The 27460-nt window shown below is 58.5% G+C and overlaps 1 protein-coding gene across 6 annotated transcripts in view; it reads left to right on the forward strand.

The window, feature by feature from the left end:
- The window catches only part of GRAMD1B (GRAM domain containing 1B), a 166263-nt gene that overhangs the window by 68382 nt on the left and 70421 nt on the right, over positions 1–27460 (forward strand). The window contains exon 1 of one of the 6 annotated variants that reach the window (XM_070400032.1): positions 2760–2946. The exons of the other annotated variants lie outside the window; for them this stretch is intronic. Within the exon in view, the coding sequence (XP_070256133.1) occupies positions 2924–2946 (23 nt within the window). The 5' untranslated portion in view covers positions 2760–2923. Of the gene's footprint in view, positions 1–2759; positions 2947–27460 lie in introns of those variants that run through there. 6 annotated transcript variants of the gene reach the window in all.

A 27460-nucleotide genomic window follows, 5' to 3' on the forward strand; every position in this document is an offset into this window, starting at 1 on the left:
AAAAAAGACCCTTCACTCTTTAGCAGGGGTCCTCAAACCATGGCCCGCGGGCCACGTGCGGCCCGCCGAAAACATTTATCCGGCCCGCCGGGTGTTTTTGCCGCCGCTGCCTGTCCTGCTTAGCAGCCGACTCGTCCCGGCCCTGCAGTGCGCATGTGTGGAATGTCTGAGGGACAGTGAACTGGCCCCCTGTTTAAAAAGTTTGAGGACCTCTGCTCTTTAGTTTTTAGCTGCATTACCTGGTAAATAAATATAGTCACCACTTTATAATTTGGAGGTGTGGTTTGAATGAGATGATGCATGTAAAATACTTAGCATGATGCCTGACATAATAAGCTCACAACAAATTCTTACTAAATAGTTGCAAAGGAGACTTTTCTTTTACTGGAACGGGTAAAGAGTAGAAGCTAAGAGTTTATCATCTAGTCCTGTGTTTCTAATGTGACGCGTGGAGAGCGCTGGTCCAGGTGTGGGGCATTGCGTGTGCCCAGAGCAGTGAGGGGCAGGATGAGAATATCCTCACCCGCTTGGCGACCCCCAGTGACATTCCTCTAGGACAGGGGTGGGAGCCTTTTTTCTGCCAAGGACTGTTTAGATATTTATAACATCAGTTGTGGGCCATACAAAATTTTCAACTTAAAAATTAGCCTGCTGCCCGGGCAGGTGTGGCTCAGTGGTTGAGCTTTGGCCTATGAACCAGGAGGTCCCTGTATGAGTCCTGGTTCGGGCACATGCCTGGATTACGGGCTCGGTACCCAGTGTGGGGAGTGCAGGAGGCGGCTGATCAATGATTCTCGCTCATCATTGGTGTTTCTATCTCTCTCGCCCTCCCTCTTCCTCTCTGAAATCAATAAAAGTATATTTTTTTAAAATTTAGCCTGTTATATTTGGTCAAACATTTAACTCACCCTAATGCCTTAGCAGGGCCAGACCAAATGATCGCATGGCCTTATACGGCCCCCACAATTCACATCCCTGCTCTAGGGGTTGGGTCACGTGACCTGGGCGGCCGGGTGAGTGGCTTATCTAGGTCATACAGGAGAACTCCAGGCACTTCTGGTATCGCATCTTTACTATACCTGTGCTGAAAGTAGGGCTTGGATACAGGCGCAAGGAGTGTTAAACACATAAGCGCAGATGTGTTAGAAGTCTTAAAAGTATTTCACTGTTATCTGGCACGGGGTCTGCTTTGGGCTGCATCTCTGAAAGCTCAGGAGACCTTAAAGAGTATTTCTGCTGGACCATCTGAACACTGGAGAGACTGCAGGGTTTTAATTAGGTTTGAATAAGGTCACTTCAATTAGCGCTTGCTGTAGTGCCCCTGCTCTATGCAAGCAGGGAGACTGAGCTGAGTGCAAGCAGGGAGACTGAGCTGAGTGCAAGCAGGGAGACTGAGCTGAGTGGAGCGAGCCCGAAGTCCTGCCCTGGAAAGGGAAGGCAGGTAATGCACTAGGAGGGGCGGGTGCAGTGAGTGTCACCAGCTGGGATTTGCTCCAGGGTTTCTTAGGAGTATTCCTTTCGAGGGTCCCGTGGACATGCCGTGCACACAAGCATGTGCGCGCCTCTCGGTTGCTTTGGGGCGAGTTGCAGGGTAAAGGCTCATATGGTTCAGTTGAAGGTCGCTATTTCATTTCATCACTAATCGCCTCTTGGTTCCCTCTCACCCATCCGCATTACTGCCCCAGATAGGCAGTCATCCAGGGGAGGAGACAGAAGCAATCAGCGGAGATGGGGGGCTGGAAGCCCGCCTGGGCCCAGCCTGGAGGACGGGAGGGGAACCTTTCCCTTCCCAGGAATTGTAGGCTTGAGTTGACTTTGCAAACCCAGTCCCGCCTCACCCCTCACTCCTCACGGAGGCTGCCTGGCCTGGGTCTTCCAGAGCCCTGCGGGGTGACGGGCTGTTTAAACCCCACCCCAGGCCTGGGCGGCCACCTTAAAGGACCCCTGGCCTCAGGTGACTGGGAGGGGGCGCTGCTGGGCCTCCATAAGTTGCTGCCTCACCACACACCTCAGAAGCGGGAAGGTGATCTCTGGTGGGGAGGGGAGCTGCCGGGAGAGCGCGAACAGCTCAGCCGCAGCATGCTGGCCCCGCCTTGCTGGGAAAGGGTGCGGGTTCTGCTTAAGGTGGTCTGTGCTGCTCGCCTGCCTCTGACCCCCAGACACACACCACCAGCCTTCCTGGTCGGCGCAGCCGTGGGTTCCCCAGGTTTGCTGAGGGCCTGGGCCGAGGCCCCCTCCTGCCCCCTCCTGCCCCCTCCTGCCCCTGGCGATGCCCATGGAAGTGCCCGTCTTCAGAGAGTGCTGCCCCTCCCCTTCCTCCCAGGCCCCGCATTGCCCGCCCACCCACCCTCTCCCGGGCTCTGGGTCCGTCCTGGGACAAAGCTGTGCTGTGTCTTTAAGTGGGCGGAAGTGGCTGGCAGTGCCGCTGGGGCGCTGCATTGATTAGGGGATTACATGGAGCTGCGGGAGCCGCAGGGGGAAGAGAGGTGCAGCTTCGCTGGGGCCGCTGCTGGCGCCCAGGGCTCGCCGCGGGCGCTCCCCGCAGGGTGAGGTGAGGGCGCCTGGGGACTGGCCAGCCGCCTGTGGACAGCAACTCCCAGGCGGATCGCAGCCCTGCCAGCCTCCCCATCCTCCTCCGAGGTGGGCAGTGGCGGCCGACAGCTTGGGCGGACAGGCGGCCGCAGCCCCGGCTGGATGTAAGCAGCTGCCCTTGGCCGCGGAGCCAGTCCGGGAGGCGGAGGAAGGGAAGCGGCGACAGATCTCTGGCTGCCGTGTGCTCTCTCGTCCTCCTTTCTGCGCTCAGTCACGTTACCTGGATGCTGTTCTCCTGGCACTTCCTCATCTTTTCAGACGTGTCCTGGGACCCCCGGCCCTGCACCCGGGATGCGGAGGCTGGGGCCGGCGGGCTGGCGTGACTGTGCTGATGAAAGGGTTCAAGCTCTCCTGGTGAGTGCGGGGGAGGCCCCGCCCCTGCAGCCTGGTCCCCGCTCAGCATCCGACACCTTCCCAGGTGCTCCCCTCACTGGTCTCGGGTTGAGATGGGGCACACACTCCACAAAGGTGGTTCCCCTCCGGCTCAGCCGGCGTCTGCCAGCCCCTTCCCGGGTTCCCTGGAGGTAGGGGCTGTGGAGAGGACCAACCCGCAGCTTAAAGGAGCCTCTAACTTTGAGGGGCACGGCCGGTGCCCCTGAGGGAACGGGGAAGATCGCTGGCTTTCAGTCCTGTGTCCTCACCGGCTGGAGGCACAGGGCGCTCTCCTCACCCGAGGGGGCCTTCTCACCCTGCGCCCTGGGCACCTCACCGGAGGGCAGTGGGCAGTCTCGGGCCATCAGGGCTTCTCTCTAGCTTGCCTGGTGTCCAGAGGAGAGCGAGCCCCCGCCCCCCCACGGCCACTGCCCTGCGGCTGGGCAGGCACCTCTCCTGGCTGAGCGCTGGGGGGTGAGCCCCCTGGGCTTGCGGGTGGGGAGCTCTGCTCTAGCCTCCGGACCGAGCGTGGAGGCCTCTCTCCTCCAAGGGGGAGGAGGAGGAAGAGCTTGGAGAGCTCCCTGCCTTCCCAGAAGCCCCAGCAGTCCAAGGCGGGGGAGGGTGGTCACCTCTCTGAATGGGGGCTTGGTTTTCACAGCCGGGCAGGTACTGAGCCCTGTAACGCACGGAGTCCCAGCCTGGCTCTCGCTGCAGCTGGCTTTGCAGAACCGCTCCTCTAGGTCGTACCCCGAGAGAATCAGTTGAGCCCCCCACACCCCGTCTCCCTCCCCCTCCCTCCCCCCTCCCTCCCTAGGCCAGAGCGCCCTTGGTGGGTCCCACAAAGGTACTTGCAGCAGGAAAGGAGGAGCTCAGCTCTTGCAGGTGGGGCTCTTGCTCTCAGACACAGGAGGCCCTGCCTGGCCAGGCTCAGTGGGTTGACCATCGTCCTGTACACCCAAAGGTTGCAGGTCCGGTCCCCAGTTGGGGCCCAGATGGGAGGTAATGTTTCTCTCTTCCTTCCTCTCTCTCTAGAATCAATAAAAGCATATCTTCAGGTGAGGATTAAAAAATATTTAAAAAACACACACTCAGAACAGTTGTGAGGTCCTGGGTGGTGGTGGCATCGGTGACCCCGCGTGCAGTTTCTTAGGATTTGGTCTCTCCTCTGTGTGTAGCTGGCGCTGACTGGCCTGTTCCGAGTGTGAGGACGGGGTGGATCACTTTGTGCCATCCCTGCGCTCGCTTTCTCGGGCAGCTTCCCTGCTCCGGAGCCGAAGCCGGAAGCCCTTCTCAGAGTCTGTGGGCCCTGGATTCTGGGCCAGTGAGTGTGTGAGCCGCCCTGTGCGCCTCAGCAGAGCAGAGCAGAGCAGAGCAGGCCTGTGGCTTGGCTGGGCCTCCCAGGAGGGCCCAGGTGCTGCTGGGAGAGAGGCTGGGCCCGCAGGAAGGCAGGCAGCGTCCCTCCACCTCCTGCTCAGGCACAGCCTGGCCAGGACTGGGTGCTCGAGGGCTGCTCTGGGCACAGCCCGGCCGGGACTGGGTGCTCGAGGGCTGCTCTGGGCACAGCCCGGCTGGCACTGGGTGCTCGAGGGCTGCTCTGGGCACAGCCCGGTTAGCACTGGGTGCTCGAGGGCTGCGCTCAGGGTGAGACATCGCTTTGACACAGACACGTGTGCTCAGCCTAGCTGGCGCCTCAGTTACGCAGACATTTGCTTTAAAAATCTGTCTTGAGTATCTTGGGCATTTCAGCAGGAAAGCAATGTTAAGCTGGGAGCCTCACCTGTTCAGCCAAATGTTACCGGACAGGAGAATGCTGTTTGTCACCTGGACACTGGTCCTGAGGTCTGTCTGGTGTGGTGGCGTTCGGGCTTGGACTCCTGTGTCCGGGCATCCCTGCTGTCCCACACGGGAGGTGGTAGGAACGAAGTGACCCATATACTGGCCACTTGGTTCTGGACAACAGCACTGTCCACGCAGGGAAGAGGATGGAGCTCAGTAACATTCTCATGTCCGATTGTTTCTAGAAACATTTCTGGAATGCCTGCTCTATGTCAGGGATATGGAAAATGACAATGCTGATAATAAAACAGCAATGCCAGCTATCAGATGGTAATGCCGACAATAGTTGTGACGGCAGCTGACATGTACGGCGGGCTTACTGTGCGCGCCTGTACCTGTGGGTCACGTGGTGCCTGTGGCATTAGGACTAAGATCCCCGTTTACAGAGCGAGGAAACCGAGAGAGAGGTCAGGGGACCGTGCGAGGGCAGCAGGCAGGACCTGGGCTTTGGATCTGCAGGCACCTCCCCCGTGAGCGCCCGTCTAGGTTGCTCTTCTGCAGGCACTGGCCTCGGTGCGGAGCAACACTACAGGTTGGCCTTCTGCTCTGCTCCGCCTTGCCTTCTACTTACTTGGTTAGTTAATTAGACTTTTAGAAGTGTGTGGAAGTGCATTGTCTCATTGCATCCTTACTATAACCCTATGAAATGGGGTTTCTTCACTCGGGAGCAACAGAATCTGAGGTGGAGAAACTGAGGTGGCGAGCGAGTTTAGAATAAAGTCGTGCACCTAATTAGTGAGACAGTCAGGGTGCAGACTCTTGTGACTCGGCCATTATTACGGTTTTGTGGGCAGCACCGCAAGCGAGGTGTGTCTGTTAGACCCGTCTTCCCAGGGAGCAGGCCAAGGTCTGTGCACTCGTTATTTGTCCACACCTTCATTCTGTAGATGTTGACCATTATCTTCACAGCCCTGTGCCCGGGCACTGTGGGGGCTAAAGATAGAGAGGACATTGCCTCTGACTCCTAGAGACTCATGGACTGAATGACCACCTCTCCTCACACTCACACGCACCCTGTAAACCGAGTCAGGAGATGCTCAGGGACGGATGCATGCGAGGACCAAGCACTCGAGGAATTCGGAGGAGGCGAGAACTCATTCCAGCCGGGCCGCAGAGAAGCTGCGGGGAGTACTTGGCTCCAAGGGGGGTTTGCAGGCTGGACACAGGGTGTGGAGTTAGGGCATGACCGTAGAGCAGTGGTTCTCAACCTTCTGGCCCTTTAAATACAGCTCCTCATGTTGTGACCCAACCATAGAATTATTTTCGTTGCTACTTCATAACTGTAACTAGAGGCCCGGTGCACAAAAATTTGTGCACTCGGGGGGGGAGAGGGGGTCCCTCAGCCCAGCCTGTGCCCTCTTGCAGTCTGGGACCCCTCAGGAGGTAACGACCTTCTGGCTTAGGCCTGCTCCCAGGTGGCAGAGGGCAGGCCCAATCCCTAGGTGCAGCCCCTGGTCGGGCTCAGAGCAGGGCCGATTGGGGAGTTGGGGCGCCGCCCCCTGTCATGCACAGAGCAGGGCAGATGGGGAGGTTGTGATGCCACCCCTAGTCACACTCAGGGTAGGGCCGATTGGGGGGTTGGGGCACCGCCCTCTGTCACACTCAAGGCAGGGTCGATAGGGAAGTTGCGGCACCACCCCCTGCCACGCACAGAGCAGGGCCGATCAGGGGGTTGGGGCGCTGCCCCCTGCCATGCGCAGAGCAGGGCCGATCAGGGGGTTGAGGTGCTGCCCCATGTCACACACAGAGCAGGGCCCATCAGGGGTTTCGGGAGCTTCCCCTTGTCATGCACAGAGCAGGGTCAATCAGGAGTTTTGGGAGCTACCCCCTGTCACACACAGAGTAGGGCCAATAGGGGAGCTGGGGCACCGCCCCCTGTCACATACAGAGCAGGGCCCTTGGGGGGGGGGGTAGTTGAGGCGCCACACCCTGTCACACTCAGGGCAGGGCCGATGGGGAGGAATGGCTCTACCCCGTCTCACATAGAGCAGGGCCCGTGAGGGGGAGTTGGGACACCGCCCTCTATCACCCACAGAGCAGGGTCGATCAGGGGGTTGGGGCGCTGCCCCCTGTCACACACAGAGCCGCAGGGCAATCGGGGTTGGGGCACCGCCCTCTATCACCCACAGAGCAGGGTCGATCAGGGGGTTGGGGCGCTGCCCCCTGTCACACACAGAGCCGCAGGGCAATCGGGGTTGGGGCACCGCCCTCTATCACCCACAGAGCAGGGTCGATCAGGGGGTTGGGGCGCCGCCCCCTGTCACACACAGAGCCGCAGGGCAATCTGGGCGTTTGGGCGCTGCCCCCTGTCACGCTGATCCCGGTGCCGGGAGGCCTCGCGGCTCTGCTGATCCCGCCCGGCAGGGTCACAGATCCGGGTCTCAGACCGCAGACAGCCTTGCCTGCTGCCGCCTGCCTTCAGTATGCAAATTCGCTGCCATCTTGTTGCTTCAGGGTGGGGGTCCCCACTGGGGTGCCTGGCCAGTCTGGGTGAGGGGCTGAGGGCCGTTTTCAGGCTGGCGGGAGACTGAAGCTCCAAACCTCTCCTTTTTTGCTTTTCTTTTTATTCTGGCATTTATTTACCTTCCATGGCTGTCACTGGAGCTGAGAGCCGGCTTTCTCTCTGAGGCTCGGCTGAAAGCAGGTTTCTGGCCTTTGTTTTCTGTATTCGAAACAATGTTGCGACTCCAGCTCTGAGATCCCGGCTGACTGGCAGGAGGTTTCTGGGCTTTTGTTTATCTTCTGTAAATGTTACTATGTTTCCAACTGAAGCTCAGAGGCCGGCGGGGAACGTTGGAGTCCTCTGTCACTGAAGGAAGCAAGCCTCCCTGTTCATCAGCTGCCTGGCTGCCGGCCGCCATCTTGGCTGACAGTTAATTTGCATAAGGATACGCTGATTAGCCAATGGGAAGGGTAGCGGTCGTACGCCAATTACCATGTTTCTCTTTTATTAGTGTAGATGTTGCTACTGTTATGAATCGTAATGTGAATATCTGATATGCAGGATGGTCTTAGGCGACCCCTGTGAAAGGGTCGTTTGACCACCAAAGGGGTCGCGACCCACAGGTTGAGAACCGCTGCCGTAGGGGATGCTTTGGATGAAGTTGAGCAAGATGTGTGCCTGTGATTGACAAGCAGCTGGATCAGGAGGTAGAAACCCTCCCCCAATCCAGTCTCCCTGGTTAGGGCGGAGGTGGGGGAGGGGGGGCTCCAGGCTCTCTGGAGGCGGTGAGCGAGGTGCAGGGGGCACATGCAGACAGGGAGGGCGGGGCCCAGCAGGGCTGTGGGACAGTGTGGGACTAGGAGGGCGGGGCCCAGCAGGGCTGTGGGACAGGGAGGGCGGGGCCCAGCAGGGCTGTGGGACAGGGAGGGCGGGGCCCAGCAGGGCTGTGGGACAAGTGAAGTTTGGAAGCCAAGTAACTTTTTGAGGTAACAAGTCGCCTCCTGAGCTGCTGCCGGGGGAGTGGCTGTGCGTGTGTGCTGGAGCGGTATTCCTAGTTCAGGACCCCAAACTCCCAGGAGGTCTCCGGGTTTGTGGGGCGGCTCTCCAACACACTGCTTTGGCTCCCAGAGGACTTGGCAGACAGCAGTGACCTGAGTATGGATTCTGGGTCCTCGTCCGTCCTCACACCTGCTGGGGGGTGTGCAGTGTCCGCAGAGCCTAGCGGCTGGGGCAGGCCTTCGGGAAAACCTGTGCCGGAAGAGTGTGGTTCTGTGAAAACAGAGTGTCGTTCTCACACAAGCAGGGCAGGTCCGCAGGCCAGAGGAAGGTGGAGGGTCTCTGTGTGGGGGGACGGGGAGGGAGCAAGCGCTACGTTACACTGTGGATTGGCACATGCGTGCTCGTGAGAAAGCCGGCAACCGCATCCTTGCACCCCTCTGTGCTCCTTGGAGGTTAGCCGTCAGCCATGCGTAGGTTCATAGTGAAGGTCAGTTGTCCGATGTCCCTTTTTTCTTCCAGTCTGGCCCGGAATGGAGCGCGGTTCTTCAGCGCGGGCTAAGATCCACGAAAGGAGGGAGGCTTAGGTTGCAGCAGGCACAACTAAATTAGACTTTAAAAAGCCTGGAATTCCTGCCCCACAGGGTCACGATCAGATTTATCTTTCGAGGTTGGTTCTGTAGCAGTTTGTCTAGAGGAGGAGGAAGCCGGCGTGGCCTCTGCCACCTCTTTGAGGACCAGGCTTCCAGCTGTTCCCACGTTGCCGGGAAGCGAGCTGCAGTGCAGGTGGGTTGCACTGGGGCTCCAGATTCTGGGGAGCCACCTGAGTCCGAGTCACGTGACCGCAGCTCACCTGCTGTGCGGCCTGTAGGTGACTTCTGTCTGCCTTGCGGGGAGCTGGTTTGAAAGTGGGATTAAAAAACAGTGCTGGACAGATTCATCTCTCTCCCAGCTTCCTTTTTTTTAAAAAAAAAAAGAATATTTTTATTCATTTTAGAGAGGAAGTGATAAGGAGAGAGAGAGATATAGAAGCATCAATGATGAGAGAAAATCATTGACTGTCCTACATGCTTCCTACTGGGGATCGAGCCCACAGCCCGGGAATCGCCTATATGAGGGGTGGGGGGAGGGAGCAAGCGGCTGGGTTACACTGTTGATTGGCATGTGTGTGCTCCTGAGAAAGCCTCCTGAGCTGCTGCCGGGGGAGTGGCTGTGCGTGTGTGCGACCGGGAATGGAACCCTGACCTCCTGGTTCATAGGTTGACGCTCAACCAGTCAGCGACGCTGGCTGGGCTCCCAGCTTCCTTTTTGGTAATGGCGTAGAAAAAGGTCACAGCCTTGATGGAGGGGTCACTTGTGTGGTGGACTGGGGGGTGCATTGTCTTAGCCAGCAGGAGACACTAAAGTAACCCTTTATTTGAAAATGTTGAGTATTCATTACAAATGTCCCCCAGCAGGCACCCCCTCTTGCTAGAAGGTGAGATTGACATCATTGTTTGGTGGGATGAGAATCTGAGAATCGGGAGTTTTCTACCCTCGTGAAACGGGGGGCACTGAGTGCTGGTCCCTAAGTGTTTAACTTCCTTGAGTGACGTAGGCATCTCTGGCAGGTGGATCTGGCCGAGGAGTCCTTACAAGGACGCTCCCCACCCCACCCCCCCCCCACCCCCCCCACCCCCGCCCGCCAGCTTCTGCTTTGGGAAAAGGACTGCGCCTGGCGGAATAAGCAGCAGTAAGCATCACTCGCCTTGTGGGGTGTGTGTGTGTGTGTGTGTGTGTGTGTGTGTGTGTGATCATCATCGTTTCTTTAAGAAGAAAGATGATCTCTGTTGGCATGTAAGCTTCTGGATGGCAGAGATTGCGTCCAGCAAATCAGACCTGGGGCTTCGCTGCGGCTGGAAACCCCTCCTGGTCACTGTGAGCATTTCCTAGCCGCAGAGGTGATGTCGGCTTCTCGTGATAGAACTCGGAGAAGAGCATCTTCTGATCTCTTGTAACTTGTCCAGAAAGCTGGGCCTGTGTCCCTGGGTGAGCTGTGCAGGTGAGAGGCTGTGAGAAGCCAGCTGCTGTGGGTGATTCATGTGCGCTGAGCTCAGGCTGTGCTGCGGTTTCTGTTGGCGGAAAGGTGTTGAATTAGCCTGGATGGGCCAGGTTACGCCGCGATAACAAGTACCGCCCGTATCCGCCACACACTCAGTCGCTTAGCGCATTGTAAGTTACTCCTAGAGAGTTCTTCTCCGAGTCCCTCCAAGGCTGGGGAGACTCCCGGACTCACCCTCCTGGGGGCTCAGTCCCTCGGCGGAGAGCGCACTCTCAAATGCCTCTCCTGGAAGCAGACACAGGCCACAGCCCTTGCAGCACGTTGGCCAGGAGAGCGGGAGTGCGGCCGAGGCCGGCACCGGCCATGCTGCTGGGCACTGGCCTGCCCGCCGCAGCGGCCTCTGTGGGGGTGCGGCAGGCTGGCGCCCCTCCCCGAGACCCGCCGTGCTTGCTTCCTGCCTGTGGGGCAGAGGCCTGGGCTGGAGGCACCCGGAGGACCTGCTGACCCTGCTTAGAGCCATCAGCTCACGCCTGCCTTTGTAAAGCTTGCGAGCTAAGTGTTTTCCTCATATTCTGAAGTGGTTGGAACAGATCAAGAGGAGACTGGTATTTAATGCCATGTGAGAACTGTATGAAATTCAGATTTAAGTCTCCATAAGGCCATATTGGCACGCAGTCAAGTTCATCTGTTTGCCTTCGCCTGGGACGGCTCTCAGCCATGGCGCCCGAGCTGACAGAGCCGTGGCCCACGAAGCCAAAATGCTCACTGCCTGGCCCTTTACGTGTTGTTTGCTGCCTCCCAAGTGCAACAAAGTCATGTTTTCACCACGACGTCCCAGCTGCACCTGGCTCCCGTCGCCGTAGCAGTCACAGCGATGACGATGACGATGAGGAGGATGTTGCTAATGGTCGCTGATGCTCACAGAGTAACTCGCTACAGGAAACATGTACATGTTCTCTGACATTAGCTCCGCAGCCTTGGAGCTGTGCCCTGTTGTTACACGGATCTTCTGAATCAGGAAACTAAGGCTCCGAGGAGTTACATGACCGTCCGGGGTCACACTGCAGAGCTCTGGCGCCGCCCCCAGGCTCTCACCACCGCGGGGACAGCGCGGCCGGAGCCAGGGCTTCGTACATGAGAAGAGGGAACTCGAACCCCGAGGAAAGTTAGAGAACTGCCCTAAGGTGATTCGTGCAGATGTTTAATGGCTGATAACTACCTAAGATGTGCAGAAACGGAGAGAGGTGATGTGCAGAGTCGGGGGGGGGGGGGGCGGCGCAGGGCTGATGGAGGACATGGGGTGTGTGGCATGGGGTGTGGGTTGATCCTCGAAGGAGGGAGTTCCCTGAGGTTTTAAGACTTGAGTGGGTCTCCCAGGCAGGGAAGAAGCAAGAACTGGGCCACAGGACCCAGAGTGAGGGCAGGTGGAGGGGAGAGAGCAGCACCGAGCAGCACAGGGGAGGGGGCACTGGGAGGGGAGCAAAGGGGCAGGATAGGGCTCACCTGTGGACGCCTGGAGCGTGAGGCAGAGCCCGGGACGCGAGGCAGAGCCGGGAAGACCCTGGCTCAGGTGCAGAGCGTGGATGCCGTTCCCAACCTCCTGGGCACGGTGCTCGGGGCCGAGCAGGGCTGAGTGTGTAGTTTGGGGCGTTCGTGCAGAATAGCATTAGCCACTACAGCAATGCTCCTCGAGTGTCTCATACAAACCCTACAGGAAAGGTGCATTCATCCCATCTTACAGGCAAGGAAACGGAGTCTCAGAGAGGTTTAAGTAGCACCAGATGGCACGGGGGTGGCAGACGGGGGCGAAGTTGAAGATGTCGAGCTCTTACCCTCTGTACTCCAGGCCTTGAGTTAGTGAGAAGAGAGTGTTTATTTGGTAGAAATCTGGAGCTTTAAACATAACCATTTGGAAGAGGCCCCCGAGGAGGCGGGGAAATCGCTCTGGCTGGCGCTGCTCTCTGTGAGTTGGTCACACAACAGGATAATTTTCCCTCCCTCCCCCCTCAGGCCCTGGCGAGCCCTAACCCGTCACCACTCAGCTGGTGCCTGTGTCTTCAGGGCTGGGTCAGAGTTTATTTAAGTACGTTTTATTAATCTGTGAAATGTGTTATAGCTCCAAGTGAACGTATATAATGTATCTGTACAGCTTACAGAAGTGCACTTGAGCCCGGCCAGTGTGGCTCAGTGGTTGAGCAGCAGCCCACGCATCAAGGTCCCTAGTTCGATTCCCGGGCAGGGCACAAGCCTGGGTTGTGGGCTCCCTCCCCAGTAGGGGGCGTGCAGGAGACAGCCTATCGATGTTTCCATCTCTCTCTCTCCCTTCTCCCTTCCTCTCTCTCTAAGTCAATCCATACTTTTCTTTTAAGAATTCCTTTCTTAAAAAAAAAGTCCAGTTGACCCTTGAACAACAGGTCCACTCATACGTGGATCTTTCTCAATAAAGACTGTGAATGTGTTTTCTCTTCCTGAGGATTTTCTTAGCATTGCCTTTCTCTAGCTCGCTTGGCTGTGTGAATACGGTGTGTAACACATGTAACGTGGAGTATGTGTCAGTGGGCTGTCCGTGGCATCTGGAAGGATACTAGTAGTTACGTTTTGTGGGAACCAGCAGTTCCACGTGGGCTTTTTACGGAGCAGAGGTCTGTGCCCCTAACCTCCGCGTGTTCAAGGTCGATGCAGTTAAACCGCGTCTGCTCACCGTCCAGTTCAGCGCTAGAACATCATCCAGACCTTCGAACACTATGTAGTCGTTTCTCTTGTTTCATAAGATTTAGGGAAATATGCAGAGGCCAAGAGGACAGGTCCCCAAAATGCGAACCGCAAGAGCTGCGCCCCGACCGGTCCTGAGTCCGGCTGAGCTCTGTCCCCGGCGTGGGTTATGCTGCACAGCAACACCTCTTGGTTCTGGCGCCGCGGAAGTGGCTGCTCCATCCTGTCATGCTGCTCCCTGGAGCCGCGAGAGGCCCCAGGTGGACCTGCTGCAGCCTGTTGGTGTGGCCCCAGGCAGGCTGCCTCCTGTCCCCAGGCCTTGATGTTCTCATCCATGAAATGGAGCTAATCATACTCCCTGTGCTAATCACACAGCTGTTTCTCAGGCGCACGTGGCTGCAGAGAGCGCTGACCATGATCTTTGCTGGAGTGGCCAGGAATACACCCTCAGGCCTCCGTCAGCTAGGTTACTCGCCTTTCAAAGCTGTGGTTTCGTCTTGGTCTCTTTCTGTCCTACGTGGGCACGGTCACTGTGACTTAGCTGGAGGCTGGACCGTGTCCACCACTCACGCGGACCAGTGCCCTCATCTGGGAGACGACAGGAGGGGTCAGGGGGCAGATCCTCTCTCCTGTGGATCCTTGCTGACTTCAGGCTCCGGATTGCGGACGTACAGACGCTGACATTCATCCAGGTCCCACTGGTCCTTCCCACCCCTGCAGTGCGTGTGCTCATGTGTTTATTTGCTGAGCATTCCTTGAGCACCCACGGGGCGAGGTGGTTGGAACACAGGGATGAGCGAGAACTGGTGCTGCCCCAGGAGGGGCCGGCAGAGGAGGGAGCCCGTGGGGCTGCCCAGGAAGGGCCTCCCGGTGCGTTTGCAGGACAGTCCTGCACACAGAGTCCTCTTCCAGTGAAGCTGTTTTTGGACCCTGTCTCCTGAGATGGGAGCCTCCTTGTGTCATGATGGCTTCCCCGCAGCGACCTCAACTTTTTACCCCGACCTATGGCCGGAGATTCTGTCCCGTGGAATTATGACCTGACAGGCAAACCCGCTTTGTTCCCAGGGGCTTAACTTGACAAAGCGCAGGATGTGGATTTGGAAGCCGTACCATGGACTTTGCAAGGAGAGTTGCTCTGCCAGCTGCATGCTGTTTTGCTTGGCCATGTTTTGGCCTAAAATGTACCTTTTAAATATTTTTTTTTATTCTGCAGCTCCTGACTCTGGTATGTTCCAATGATTTCGTGTAACCCTCTGACTTCATGAACCAACAATTCCTAGTTCTTGCCTTCTTTGATAGAAACAAGCAAAATACGTTGCAACTGTTGTGAGTCCCATCGGTAATAGGAGCTACCACTGCCTTTCAGCGTGTAGGCGTCTGCAGGAGCCATTGCACGTACAGCTGCAGGACAGCGCTCCGCAGCTCTGTGCGCGGGTTTGTAGTAAACACTCAGCTCTGGATGCTGAGAGGACCGTGGGGCAGCTGTAGGACTGGTTTCCTCACTCGCTGCAATCTTCTTTTTTCTGGTTAAATTCTCCTAAGTATAGCTTTGTGCCAGCGATTTTCAACCCCTTCATCTCATGGCACCAGACTAATGACTAAAGTCCGGCAGCACACCAAAAAATAGCTTTTTTTGCCGATCTGACAAAAAATAGGTTTAATTTTTATTCATTCACACGTTCAGGCTGTTGTTGTGTTGGCTGTTGTCACTTTTTTATTTGACAACCTACAGAAACAGAGGCCAGTGCCCCGACCAAATAGTCAGGTTGTTATGTGTTTTAAACATGCCTGCGGCGCACCGGCTGGGGATTCCGCTCCCGGCGTAAGTCAGGGCCCTCCCGCGCCAGTCAGGGCCCCCCCGAGCCGGTCAGGGCCCTCCCGAGCCGGTCAGGACCCTCCGGTGCCGGTCAGGACCCTCCCGAGCCGGTCAGGGCCCTCCCGTGCCGGTCAGGACCCTCCCGAGCCGGTCAGGGCCCTCCCATGCCGGTCAGGGCCCTCCCGAGCCAGTCAGGACCCTCCTGAGCCGGTCAGGACCCATCTGAGCCGGTCAGGAGCGCTAAAAATAGTAACTGCCACCAGCAATCACAAAGACCCTCGGCCACCAGGCAGGCGTCCACTCTGTGCCTCCCTCTGCGCCCTCGCTTCCGGGAGTGGGCTCGCGGCGTGGAGAGCAGATGATAATAGTTTTCCATCCTGCTTCTCCCACGGCCTCCCTTCTAGTCACTCCCACTGGAAGCCTCTGCGCTATTTTTTCGCTCCCCCCCCATCCCCCCCCCTCACACACACACAGTGGGGCCTGTTTCTGCAGCCTCTCTCCGACTGTCCTCCACCCATGACCACTGCACTGTGCTCATTCACAACCTCAGATGTCTGGCTTGGCCTGTTGCGATAGTCACCTGGCTGCTTCCTTCTTTTTTTAAAAACAGCTTTATTGGTTCATGTAACTCATATTCCATACAGTTAACTCATTTACAGTGTAAAACAGCGTCATGGTGTTCAGCACATTCACAGATGTGTGCAGCCATCGCCACAGTCCATTTTAGAACGTCTTCATCTCCTCAGAAAGCAACTCTGACCTTTGAGCTAGCAACCGCCCACCCCCAGCCCAGCCCTAGGCAACTACTAGTCTACTCTCTCTATTTACTCCCCTAACCTGCAAAAGTGGGTTGCAATACAGTTGTGGTGATAAATAAAGAATGCAATAATTAATAAATAATAAGACAAGAATAAAGGGTTTCCCGTAGTCCTAACTGTGAACCTACTTTTGCCACACCCTGTCTACACAGACTTTTGTGGCTGGCTTCTCTCACTTAAATGTGTTTCCAAGGTTCATCCAAGTCGTCCGCGTGCCAGCACTTCCTCTTCCTGTAGCTCCCAGGTCCGTGGTGTTCGGCTGTCACAGGCCCGATCTCCAATCTTCAAACACCCAAGTGCTCCTGTCACGTACAAAACGCGGTTGGCATCTTGGCATGTCATTCAAGGCCTTCTGCAGCCTGGCCCCACCCGACGGCGTCCTCCCTCCGTCCTCCGTGTCCCACACACGCTGTAGGTGCCGGTGCTTTTCCTGTCACCGTCCTGCGCTTCGCTGCTCCTCTGTCCCGCTTCTCCTCCCGCTGCCTGTGGAGATCTTACTTACGCTTCGTCGCTGAGTTTCACGTCGCCTCCCAGGAGAAGCCATCCCAGGTTCATCTCCCCACCCCCGGCAGGAAGGTGTTCTTTCACTCTCGCAGCCCTTTGCCCGGACTCCCAGATTAATTCATTGTCTTGAAGTAGATGCCAATCTATCTATCAAACGCTCCATCTTCTCGGAGAGGGACTCTCTTAGATTCTCACTGTACTTTCTGCAAGGCTTTGCACGTAGTTGGTGCTCAAACAGTATTTGCTGGGTAACTGATTACCCTCTTGAATCTGTGTAGTTCTTTTTGCTTTCAAAGCTGTGTTATATATTTCTTCTCTTTTGAAAATCAGAAGTAAAGAGCTTTGGGAAGAAAGAGTATCAGTAGTTTTAACTTGTTTGAACGGTTGGGGTTCTGTTACAGCATATTGTGGGTTGCATGGGACGATGCTCCAACCAACTGAGCCACCGGGGGGCTACCTCCTCCTCTGCTTTTATCTCACGGTTTCTCAGGCTTAGCTTTTCTTGTCCTTCCTGCTTGTGGTGCAGCTCGGAGGCTGTCCTGAGAGGAGCTGTTAGCACAGTTGGAGAGTTATTTCTGAAGTGCTTGAGCTCTCCATAGAAAGACACCAGGGCAGGAAGTAGGTCAGATTCGAGCGGCCTTGCGAGAGGACTCCAGTCCTTCCGGCCTCTCTCCGCTCCCCTCCGGGCAGAGGCCACGCTGGGTTCCCCGGGCCTCATCTAGCCCAGAGCAGGTGCTCCCGGTGGCAGTGAGCCGGCGAGTGAGTGCCACACGCCTGGGGGTCCCAGATGCCCAGCTGTTCGGGAAGCTGGTGAAGAACAGCTGAGGGGTCCCAGCTGCTGTTTATGGGAAGCTGAGGGGGGAGGACAGTTTGGCCTGAGGGGTGCTGAGGGGGGAGGACACCTTGATGGGTGGCCGTTCAGTCAGCATGTCACCAAGTTTGCTAAGGGAGGAGACTTTGTCTTCTGTGAGCTCCCAATCTCAGGGCATAGAGGAAGCACCAAAGAACAAGAAAAAGAAGGCATTGAAGTGCAGAGAGATGCCGAGAGGCTCTGGGCAGAGACGCTGAAGAAACCCCATAACGGCGTCATTGCAGGTGGCGGGGTTCGCCAAAAACCCTTTGCTTAGAAGTCAAGCAATTGGGTAAAGTACTCGCAGTCCCAAGGTAGAAGGGCAAGAACCAGGCTTCTCCTCCGTGTCCATCCATCTCCCACAAGGACTCGCCAGCACCTCCACCGGTGCCATCCCTTCTTTCTGGCCCGCGAGCCTCCGCACACAGCCCGTTGGTGTAAATAAAGTTTTATTGGGACGCGGCCACCTTCTTTTGTTACCTGTGGTCTGGGCTGCTCTCACCTTCCAGCTAGTGTTCAGCAGTGAGGACAGACCGCTCGTGTGGCCTGCAGAGCTTCCAACAGGCACCGCCGGCCCTTGGCAGGAAGCATGCGCCAGCCCCGCTCATATCTTGAAGGGATCCCTAGTTTTGAGCTGTTTTTCCATGAGGATCATGCTTTGCACCAACCCGTGCGGTTTTCTGAACAAATGCCCGTTTTTTCATGGCATATGTTTGCAAGAGGGCTGTGCTAGAGCCAGCGGTGTGGTCTGGGACCAGCTACCTGAGACCCTCTGGCCATCCGAACTGCCCTGGGAGGTAATGCCTGCCCCCAATAACAGGCATTCTTTGTTTCTGACATTTGCTCACTGCTCAACGTACGCCCGTGTTACAGGGAAACCGAGGCTCAGGGGAGGGAGGGCAGAGGCCCAGGCAACAAAGGGCAGGATTTGAGCCGAGTCTGGAGGAGAGCAGAGCCCTGCACACAGCACTGCCCTGCGGCCCCGCCACCGCCCGGCCCTCCTGCACCCTCCACGCCCTGCTCCCGTCGTGGGGCTTCTGGGTCAGGAACCTCTGGCCTTCGCTCTCGGGTGACACGTTTCCCTGGAGCACCCACTCCTCGCTCAGTTTTCTCTCTGACCCACCCCTTTGCTTTCAGGAATCTTTCTGACCCCCCCTCTTACCCCCCAGCCCCACTTCCTGGGGTAACTCTCCTGGAAGTTGGCTTTAAAAGCAAATGAGGCCTGGGGCTCCCTTCATCAGCAGCCCCACCCCCACCCCCACCCCCAGAGCGGCGCCAGGCGCTCCATCCTCGGGCAGATGGCTCCTGCGGCAGGAGCTGGAGAACTAGCTGGAAGGGAGCATGGCCCAGGGCCCTGGGGCACCAGAGTGGCAACAAGGCAGCTGCTGGGCAGGCTGAGCTGGCATTTCTGACCTTTGGGGAGAGAGGGCGTCCTTAAAGGGACAGTGAGCCCTTTTCTTTGCTGGTGGCCGACGGCCAGTTCAGATGCCGGGGATGTGAAGAGGCCATTGTTCTGGCAACGGGAGACGCCCACACGGCCCAGCCTGTTCTTCCTTTCCCATCAGCAGCCCGTGTCCCTCTGTGAGGTGCAGCTTGTCAAGTGTGAAGGACGATGAGCGCTCTGCAGCCACCGCCCCCTCCCTCCTCCTCCACTGTCTGCGGCAGCCTTGTCACGGAGGCTGGGGAGCAGCGGAGCTCCCTGCCCACACGGCGCCTGGCCAGGCACGGTCTCCGCAGGTGGGCGAGGAGCCCGGTGCGTGTGCACTTGTCCCAGGTGCGGGGCGAGGCACAGGACGGGTTTCCGCAGGTGCCTCCGGTGAACACAGGAGGAGCATCTTGGGGTTCTGGGTTCCAGTTCTAGAACTCTGGCCCCAGGACCTGATTGTCAGCAAGCACACCTGAGCGGGAACCACTGGTCGGATGAGCGGTCCCGACCTGGCCGTCAGAACCATGTGGGGACACCCCCAGTCGGGGTGTCTGTGCAGGGCGCCCGGGGTTGAGCGCGGCGGCTTCTCTTTCGTGGTTCAGAGCAGACACCCGCTGGGGTTGACCCCGGGCCGCACCGGCCTCTCTCTCTATGATCTTTGGTAAGTTCCTCACCCTCCCTGGGCCTCTGTTTCTCCCTGTAAAACAGCACCTGCTGTGTCGTGGGAGGAGGCGGAGGGAGTGGATAGTTGGAGCGTTCTGGCCGCAGAGCGAGCGTATCAGGAACCGTGTGAGTTTTCATGAGCCTCTCATTTTGGAGACTCTCGTGCAGGTTGGAGACTGTGACTTCAAGAGTCCGCCAGGCCTCTGGCGCGGAGGCCGGCCTTGAGGAGGGAACCCCCCCCCCCCCCAAGCTTTACACGCGGCCGGCAGTGCGCCCGGCGTCCGACTTGCTCTGTGAGGGCGCCCCCCCCTCCGCCCCACTTGCCCTCCTTGTCTCCTGGCCGTGGGGTGAGGAGCACATCCCTGCCTGGTCCCCAGCTCCGGGAGAGGTGGGGCCGAGGAGCGTGGCTGCTGCCACAGGAAGGCCCGAGCCACATCTGTGAGGCTGGCCGGTCTCTCGGGAGGGAATTCAAGGAAGAGAAAACAGGCCGTGGCCCGAAATAGCTGGACATAAATGCCGGCCTTGTGATTACTGCCCACACCCAGCGCGGTCGGAGCAGGCCGAGCCGCACGGCCCTCCACCTCGGGGAGGAGGTCCACAGAGGTGCCTGTGTGACTAGGGGGTGTGCGTCCAGCGGACGTGGGTGGCATGACCCTCGGGGACGCTGGTGAGCCAAAGTGGGCACCACGGCTGAGCATGCGCCCAAGGTTGTATTGTAACTTTTGGTTTTGCTCAACCATTACTTTTCTGAAAATGACCCTGTTGGACTACATTTTTCCATGTTTAGTATCCAACTCGAGGCTGCCTTTTCTCCCTCTGCTCTCCGGTTTCTCTGCGTTCACTCCTCTGGGGTTGCATTTGTCCGGCAGCGATGGACATGGCTTGAGGTTAGAGGCGGCTGGGAGGACTGGACGGGGCCGGTTCTACCTGCCCCCGGGGTGTTCTGGGAAGTAACCGAAGCTGGACAAAAGGCCAGGGTCAAATAGAGAGTTAGTGCCAGGCACCCGGCGGTGGTAGTCACAGACCCTGATACAAGGTTCTGGTGGGTCCAATGCTGGGTTATTCAGAGGAAAACCAGGCAGCCGTCCAGGCACAGCTCGGGGCTGTTTTCCACCCCGACGGGAAAGGTCAGCGTGCAGGGAGCCAGCGTGTGCCGCGCTTCCCAGCACCGCTCACTCCCACGGGCACAGCGCACGGGGCTCCCGGACGCCTCCCAGCGGCATTGCTGCGCGTGGCCGTGGCCGGGGTTGGTGCCTTTGGTGGCTCTGAGGCCCCCAGTGGTGGGCGGGGCAGCACTCGGGTTGGAGAGACACCGGGCTCCTGCCCCATCACTTAGCGCGTTGATTCATCAGTTTGGTTTCCCTTCCTTCTCTCCAGAGAAGCGGCAGAGACCGGCTCTGGGTGGAACTGGGCTGAGTTAGAGCCGGCGGCGTCCTGCTTCAGAGACCCGTGGGCGCTGTGGCCCTGTTCCTGGCCCCTGGCAGACCTTACCTTCCCCCGGGGAGGAGGGTTGAGAGGAGAGGGGAGGTGGAGAGGCCTCCTGGGTTTGGGCACAAAAATCAGAAGCCTGTGCTCAGCCCCGCCCTGCGGCCCGCGGGGTGGTCTCCGCCGCGGTCTGCTCAGCTGCAGGGCTGGTACGGGGCTGGTACAGGGCTGGTACGCGGTCTGGATGCGCCTGGAGATGAGGCTGTGAGTCCGCCTCTCGAGGAGGAGCTCCCTCCAGAGCTGCCCCCCCAGCCTCCGTCCCCCCCACCCCCACCCCCACCCCCGCCGCCGGTGCTGCTGCCTCAGCTGAGAGAGTCCCTACGGGCACTCCTCCCTCCTGGGCCTCTCTCCTCTTCAGCTGCTGGGCATCCTGTGTCTGTGAGCTGCCCCCTTCCGTGTGGACCTCCCGTTACTTGGCGGTTCTGCACGGGGCAGGGTTTCCAGACCACACCGTCTCCCTCGTCGTGTCTGAGCAGCAGACCCCCGAGGGAGGCCGGTGCTCCCCTAGCTGTGCTCCCCGGTGCTGGATCCCCCTCACTCACTCTGTGGATGATCATGTTTTAGCTGCTCTCCAGCCACAGGGTGGTTTTGGTCCGCGCTGAGCGTCGTGGTCTTCACCCGCCGGTGCCGAGACGTTCACAGGCCGCCGAGTGTTGGAGAAGAAAGGTCCTCGGCCGAGGTCGGGCTGCTTCTACAGAGCCCCGTCCCCAGGCCGCCCCTGCCCATGCGTGGCCGAGGCCCAGCGGCGTGTGGACGCTGGGACGGGAATCTGACTTCGATGGGAGGGGATGGTCAGCCAGGATGGCGGCGTCCGCGCCCTGCTGACTCGGCGCCCGCTTCCACTCCGCTGTGCGTCTGAGTCCCGTCTCCTCTGTTCCTGCCTGTCCCCTTCCAGCGCCCATTGGGAGAGTCAGGCTTTGCTAACGTTCCTAATGAGGACGGTTCCGAGTGTAGGAAGAGGGACAGCCCAGCTGCCCAGCACAGCCCTGAGGGCTTTCTAGCTCTTCTCCGGGGAGACAGGACTTGCAGAGGTAGGAACAGGGGCAGGTAGTTCGGGGCCCGATGTGGTCTCAGGAGAGGAAGTAGAAAGGAAGCGGGGCTCCGGCCGGTGACGGCCCTGCCCGCGTGGCCAGCACGGTCTCCCGGCCCCCCTCTCCGCGGCACAGGGCTCGCCTCTTTGGCTGCTTCTTAGCCCGTGGAGGTGAGAGGTGAAGGGTGACTGTGGACCTTCAGAGCAGGAAATAACGGGGGGTCATCCGACCACCCCTTCTCCTAACGCGCGAGGAAACGGAGGCCCAGGATAGGGTGGGTCTGCCCAGTCACTGCCCAGGGTCACCTGGTGCCTCTGGCCCAGGAAGGCGACGCTGCCTGACAAGGCGAGTGTGGGGTGACCTGTGTGAACTGTCTTCGTGGAGAGTGAGCATGTGTGTCTCTCACTAGGGGCGGGAGGGCAGCACCAGCAGCAGGAGCTAGCAGGTTGGGGCGGGGGGGTGCGCGGGGCGGAGCAGCTGCCGCAGCTGGACCCTGGAGAAGGCCAGTCCTGGGTCCTGGGTCCTGGGTCCTGGGAAAGGCGTCCATGTACGAATGGTCTGGTCTGCGTGGTAGGTGAGCCGCGCAGGGCCGGCGACCTCTCACGCAGCGGGCGCATCGCAGAGAGCCGGGCGCTGGGCGGGCGCACACGGAGCCAGGCTGTGCGAAAGCAGAGGGCGGAGTTCGCTCGGCCCTGCGAGAGCCCCACCGTCACCTCGCAGAGTCTGGGCTGGATGAGGAGTAGCTGGTCAGGGTGCCTGGGAAGGACTCCGGCACTTTGCTTTTTACTGGACCTTCCGCTCTGGTGACCCCACGGACCAGCCAAACTCCTGAGACGGGCGTGGAGTGGGGCCGGGAGGCGACAGCAGCCTCTCTGGCACAAACCAAGGCCCCCACGGGGCGGGGTCATGCCTGCTGACTCATCGAGACCCCTCTACACCCCCACAGGGTGTCCTGCTGTGAGCCCTGCAGGCTGCCAAGGCTGATTGGCCTCCAAGTTCAAGGAAGAGTGGGCACGGGTGGAAGGGAGGGAGGGGATGGTCCTGTGGCGCCAGCCTCGGCCAGTGGCCGGAGGGCCTTGTGCTCAGGTGCAGCCGTCAACACCGTAACTGGGGCAGCAGCCGGCGGGCTTCGCTCTAAGACCTTGATCCAGGATTAGGGAGGTCAGCTCCCCCGCGGAGAGGTGAGCGGGACAGGGGCTTAGTCTCCTGCCATCCTGAGCGGGAGCCATGGCAGGGTCGTCTGCGGGTCCCAAGGGCCAGGACGGGTCCGCATCCTGAGCCTGAGCCTGAGCCTGAGCTTTGGCCCCTCCTAACATTGGCAGCAAGCCCCCCTCCCTCCTTACACACATCCCTCAGGGCCATGCGCGCGTGTGGGTGAGACAGGTCTGGAGAGGCCGTGGGGACGCGCCGTGGAGCCAGCCTGCATCGCGTGGGAGTGAGGGCGGGCGGAGCGAGCTTGAACTTCGATGCCAGGCGCTGGGCCTGCTGTTTCTACCTGTGTCCCGGGCGCAGGGACGTGGGGCTCTGCCTCCCTCCCAGGCACCCGGAGAGCAGGTGTCCCCGCGGACAGAAGTCACGGTGGGAGGTGGGGGGTAGCCAGCGGCAGGTCGTAGCCAGCACCCGGCGACTCTTCATGTGGGAAGAACATCGGGTTAAGTGGTTTGTGTTATTATTTAATCCTCTTTCAGGTCAACTTACGGTAACCCTGGGACTGTGGGCAGATAAACCACTTAATTTGCATAATTAAGTGCTTCGTTAGATCTGGGCCTGTATCGTAAAGGTCTCCAGCCCCTTTGTGTCCACCTTCCTGGCGGTTCTGGGTTCGGGGCCTTCCCGGGTGGGCAGGTGTGGCCGCCCCGGAGGACGACGTCCCTGCCCCTGAGACGCTCTCTCACGTCGCTGGGCCTCTCTGAGGCCACGGGCGCCACCTGCTCCCCCAGAGGCACGACCCTCGATTACTGCCTATACCCTCACTGTCCTCCATCTAAGTTCCCTCCCCAGGAGTCAACCTAGTTCCTCGAGAGACCTGTTCCCACACGAGGTGGCTGCGGGGTCACACGAGCCGGCCCTCTCTGTGGGGCAGAGCGCCCGTCCTGCCCGCCACCTCGGTGGGTCCTGCTGTGGCCACGTGCACCCACTTAACTCAGAGGCTCTAGGAAAAGCGGAATCTCAGAGAGCAATTTTCAAAACGAGAGTAGAGCAAAGGTAATTGGGTCAAATTAAAGAGCAAGGAGGGAAGACGGCGTGAGGGAGGCGGCCGCTGGAAGTCCGTGCGGCCCCGTCCCGAGGAGCTGGTGCCAGACGTGCTGGGCCAGCTGCGGACGTGCTCGCTGTCTCTGACTCACGCCTTCTTCTGGGAAATTGTAATAATAATAAGATTAAATGAGACGAAACCCAGTGGATATAGCGCCCAGAACGAGGCCTGGCACTCAGTTCTCAACGCGCGTCAGCTCTGATCATTAACACGGGAAATCATTTTAAAAAGAGGAAAATTGACTCTTTAAGAAAACAGTTTGACTTCTGGACAGTATGCTCATTTGACTATAATTTCAGAAGTAATTTTTCTACATTACTGGAGAATTAAGGTAGAATTGCATAGACCAGTGGTTCCTAATTTTTGCTGCACATTGCAATCACCTGGGAATGTTTATTTTTAATTTATTTTTAAATATATTTTTATTGATCTCAGAGAGGAAGGGAGAGGGAGAGAGAAATAGAAACTTCAATGATGAGAGAGAATCATTGATTGGCTTTCTCCTGCACGCCCCCTACTGGAGATCTAGCCCTCAACCTGGGCATGTGCCCTTGACTAGAATCAAACCCGGGACCCTTCAGTCCGCAGGCCGACGCTCTATCCACTGAGCCAAACGGGCTAGGGCCACCTGGGATGTTTAAAAAGTACTGATGCCTGCCCCTCACCCCAGACGCCTGACTCATTGGCAAAGGGTACGAGCTAGGCAGTGAGGTGTGTGAAAACTCCAAGGTGACTCTAAAGTGCAGCCAGCCCACTCATAACCAGTGTCACCCCAATAAAACAGGGCGCAGAGCACCCCGTGCACGTGTAACTGATGGAGGCTGGAATCTAGAACAGCTGGCTGGGGACACTTAGGAAAGAAGAAGGTGGTGCCTAGCATACGTCGGGAGGGTGTGCGGCTTGCGTGGTGAATGGGGCTTTGAGGGACACACACAGGGGCCCTACCCCAGCAGGTGCCCTTCCCACTGGCTGGGGCCACGCCTTCCTCCTGCTGGGCGCTGGGCGAGGGGACGCTTGTCCGCCTGCTGAGCTTTGGCCGGAAGGGCGGGCATCGGGTCGTGGCGATGCTGGTGCGCCCCAGGGGGAGAGGGGTGCCGAGCTGTCGGGACCCGGCCCCTCTCCACGCGTTCGTCTGGCCGTTTCTTGCTTCAGGTTGTAATTACAGGGACATCCCTGCTCCTCATGGGAGAGATGCAGTATTCATGAGGGGCCTTGGGGTACAGCGGGGTCAGAGGCCTTCCGTGGCCCGTGCAGAACACCCAGCCCCACGTCCGTGGGTTACCGGACGGGCTGGGAGCTGCGAGGGCGGAGGGGAGCCTGGGTCCCCGTGTTCTTGCACTAATGGTTCATAAAACAGGGGCGGCTTCCTGAGGGATTCTGGTGGGTCACTCCGCAGGCCTCCTGAGCCCCGACCGCCCCAGGGCTTGGCTTAGGAGACCTTTCACGGTCCCTTCCCATTTTTTTGAATATTTTAGAAACGTGGACTTCTCGGGCTAACAATTTAGCTTCTTTCTCTTCCAAACTTGGTGAGCGATGGCCGTGTTTGTGCCCTGCTGGGGTCCAATCCCAGCAGGTCCAGGGGTCCCCAAAGGTGTGGACGGAGTCGGCGAAGAAGGAATGACACGAAGACAGTCTTCAGTTGGTCAGCAGCCTAGTCAGGACCTATAGCCAGGATCTCCAGCCAAAGTTCTGGTCGGAGCTCTGGTCAGGAACTGATGAGGATCTGACTTTTATTGTGTTATTACATCCGTATTTATACCAGCCGATTCCAATCCCGTCAATTTCTATTACAAGGGTTAAGGTGTTTCTCATCTCCATTCCAGGGAGTAAAGACCATGTAACTTAATTACCCGCCTGGCACTTAATTAAGGGGTTGTATCCCCTCCCTAACCTCAGGGAAAGATCCCCACCCGGGGAAACAACCTTTCTCGGAGAGGTGACCTTGTTTAAAACACATGGCGCTAAAGGGAGCAAACATATTAAAAACAGTATGCTACATACGCCGGGTCCACTGAAACACATGCTGTGCAGATGCCTCTTTCCTGCAGCGACTGCGTCAAGCAGCAAGGATGGACCGGCCTCCGGCAGTGCCCCACGTGCCCTGGCCCCTCGTCCCCCCTGACAGCCGTGGTGAGGCGTGAGGCAGCGTGGCTGGGGCGGTGCTGGCCGCCCTGGCTCCCTGCCTGCGGTGTGACTGGGGGCCGTGGTCTGACCTCTGAGAGCTCAGCCCCTCATGGCGGGGGCCGGGTGATGTGGGTGAGGTTAGAGGAGGGAAGACATATTGCTGGTAAAATGCTGTGTCTGGCCCAGGGAAGGTTCTAAATGCTGTTAGTCACCCCACCGCTACGGACTTGAGAGCAGGGGCGACGTCTCACTCCCTGAGCTGCTGGCTGCTCATCGCCGCAGTGGGTGTCGCTGCGCATCACTCGGGAGCTGGAGCGGGAGTGTCACCTTGAGGGGGAGCGATGGAAGCAGCACCACCACCCTGGGGTGGAGAGGGCACCCGGGAAGGGGCAGCGTGGAAAGGGGTCCCCCACAGGCTGGGCTCAGAGCTCATTGGACAGGGGTGGCTGTGGCCCTGTGGGCGGCACCGAGGGGCTGCAGGCTGGGCAGGCCAACTGGAAACTGCCTGTCGGGGTGTCAGCGAGACTCACAGGGCCATGACGGGACCACAGGGCTGGCGCCAGCATCCCCAGGCGGCAGAGCAGGGGGTTTGGCCTGAGGGGCGGCGATGGATCCTGGCCTCCGTAGGGACAGTGGAGCCTCTGGCAGCGCTGTTTGGGGAACTGAACGCCATATGATGGTTGTAACTGATGATGAGTCAATGCAACAACCTCCGTCTAAAGGGCATGTCACCGAGCAGGTGTTTGCCTGTGGAGGGGCATGGGTGTGGCCGGGTCAGGGTAGACGTCTAAGTCCAGTTTCCTCACCTATTTCATAACAAAAGCTTTATAGGTAAATAGACTGTGCGCTTGGCACACACTGGTTCTCAGCGGATGTCACACCTCCGGGCCTTTTCTTTCTCTGACGCGCCCGCCCTCTTCAGCATCTCCAGGACGGTTAGCTTTGTAAGGCACCTGCGGTGTGGGTGCTGATAGTAATATAGTCAGGCCCACTTTCGCCATCATTCCCCGTAATCTAACCCAGTCAGACGTGATGCAAATGTCTGAAGTCCTTACTGTGCACAGGTGTTTTGTTCTCCATGGGACGGGAGGAGGATTCAGAGATATGAGAGCTGTTCTCTATCAGCTCTGCCTCCCCTTCTGTGAACAGTCACCCAGCACTTGCAGCGAACCAGGTGCGGTGCAGACGGGGCCTCTGTCTGTAGACTGGCTGCCCAGGCCGGGGGCGGGGGAGACTGGCTGCCCAGGCCAGAGGGGGGGAGACTGGCTGCCCAGGCCAGAGGGGGGGAGACTGGCTGCCCAGGCCAGAGGGGGGGAGACTGGCTGCCCAGGACGGCGGGGGGCAGGAGTGGCTGTTGGGGGTGGCTGTTGGCTCAGTGGTTTGCAGGTGTACCCCTTTCTTCCCAGATCCCTCCAGGATGCTCTTTAGAGTGAGCTTTTGATGCTGCCCAGGACTCTCAGAAACCTCTTTTCCTTTCAAAAATAGAAGCTAATGTCA

This window comes from Myotis yumanensis, unplaced genomic scaffold (assembly GCF_028538775.1).
Source record: "Myotis yumanensis isolate MYYU_CA2020_CCGP unplaced genomic scaffold, mMyoYum1.0.hap1 SCAF_19, whole genome shotgun sequence".
NCBI classification, from domain to species: Eukaryota; Metazoa; Chordata; class Mammalia; order Chiroptera; family Vespertilionidae; genus Myotis; species Myotis yumanensis.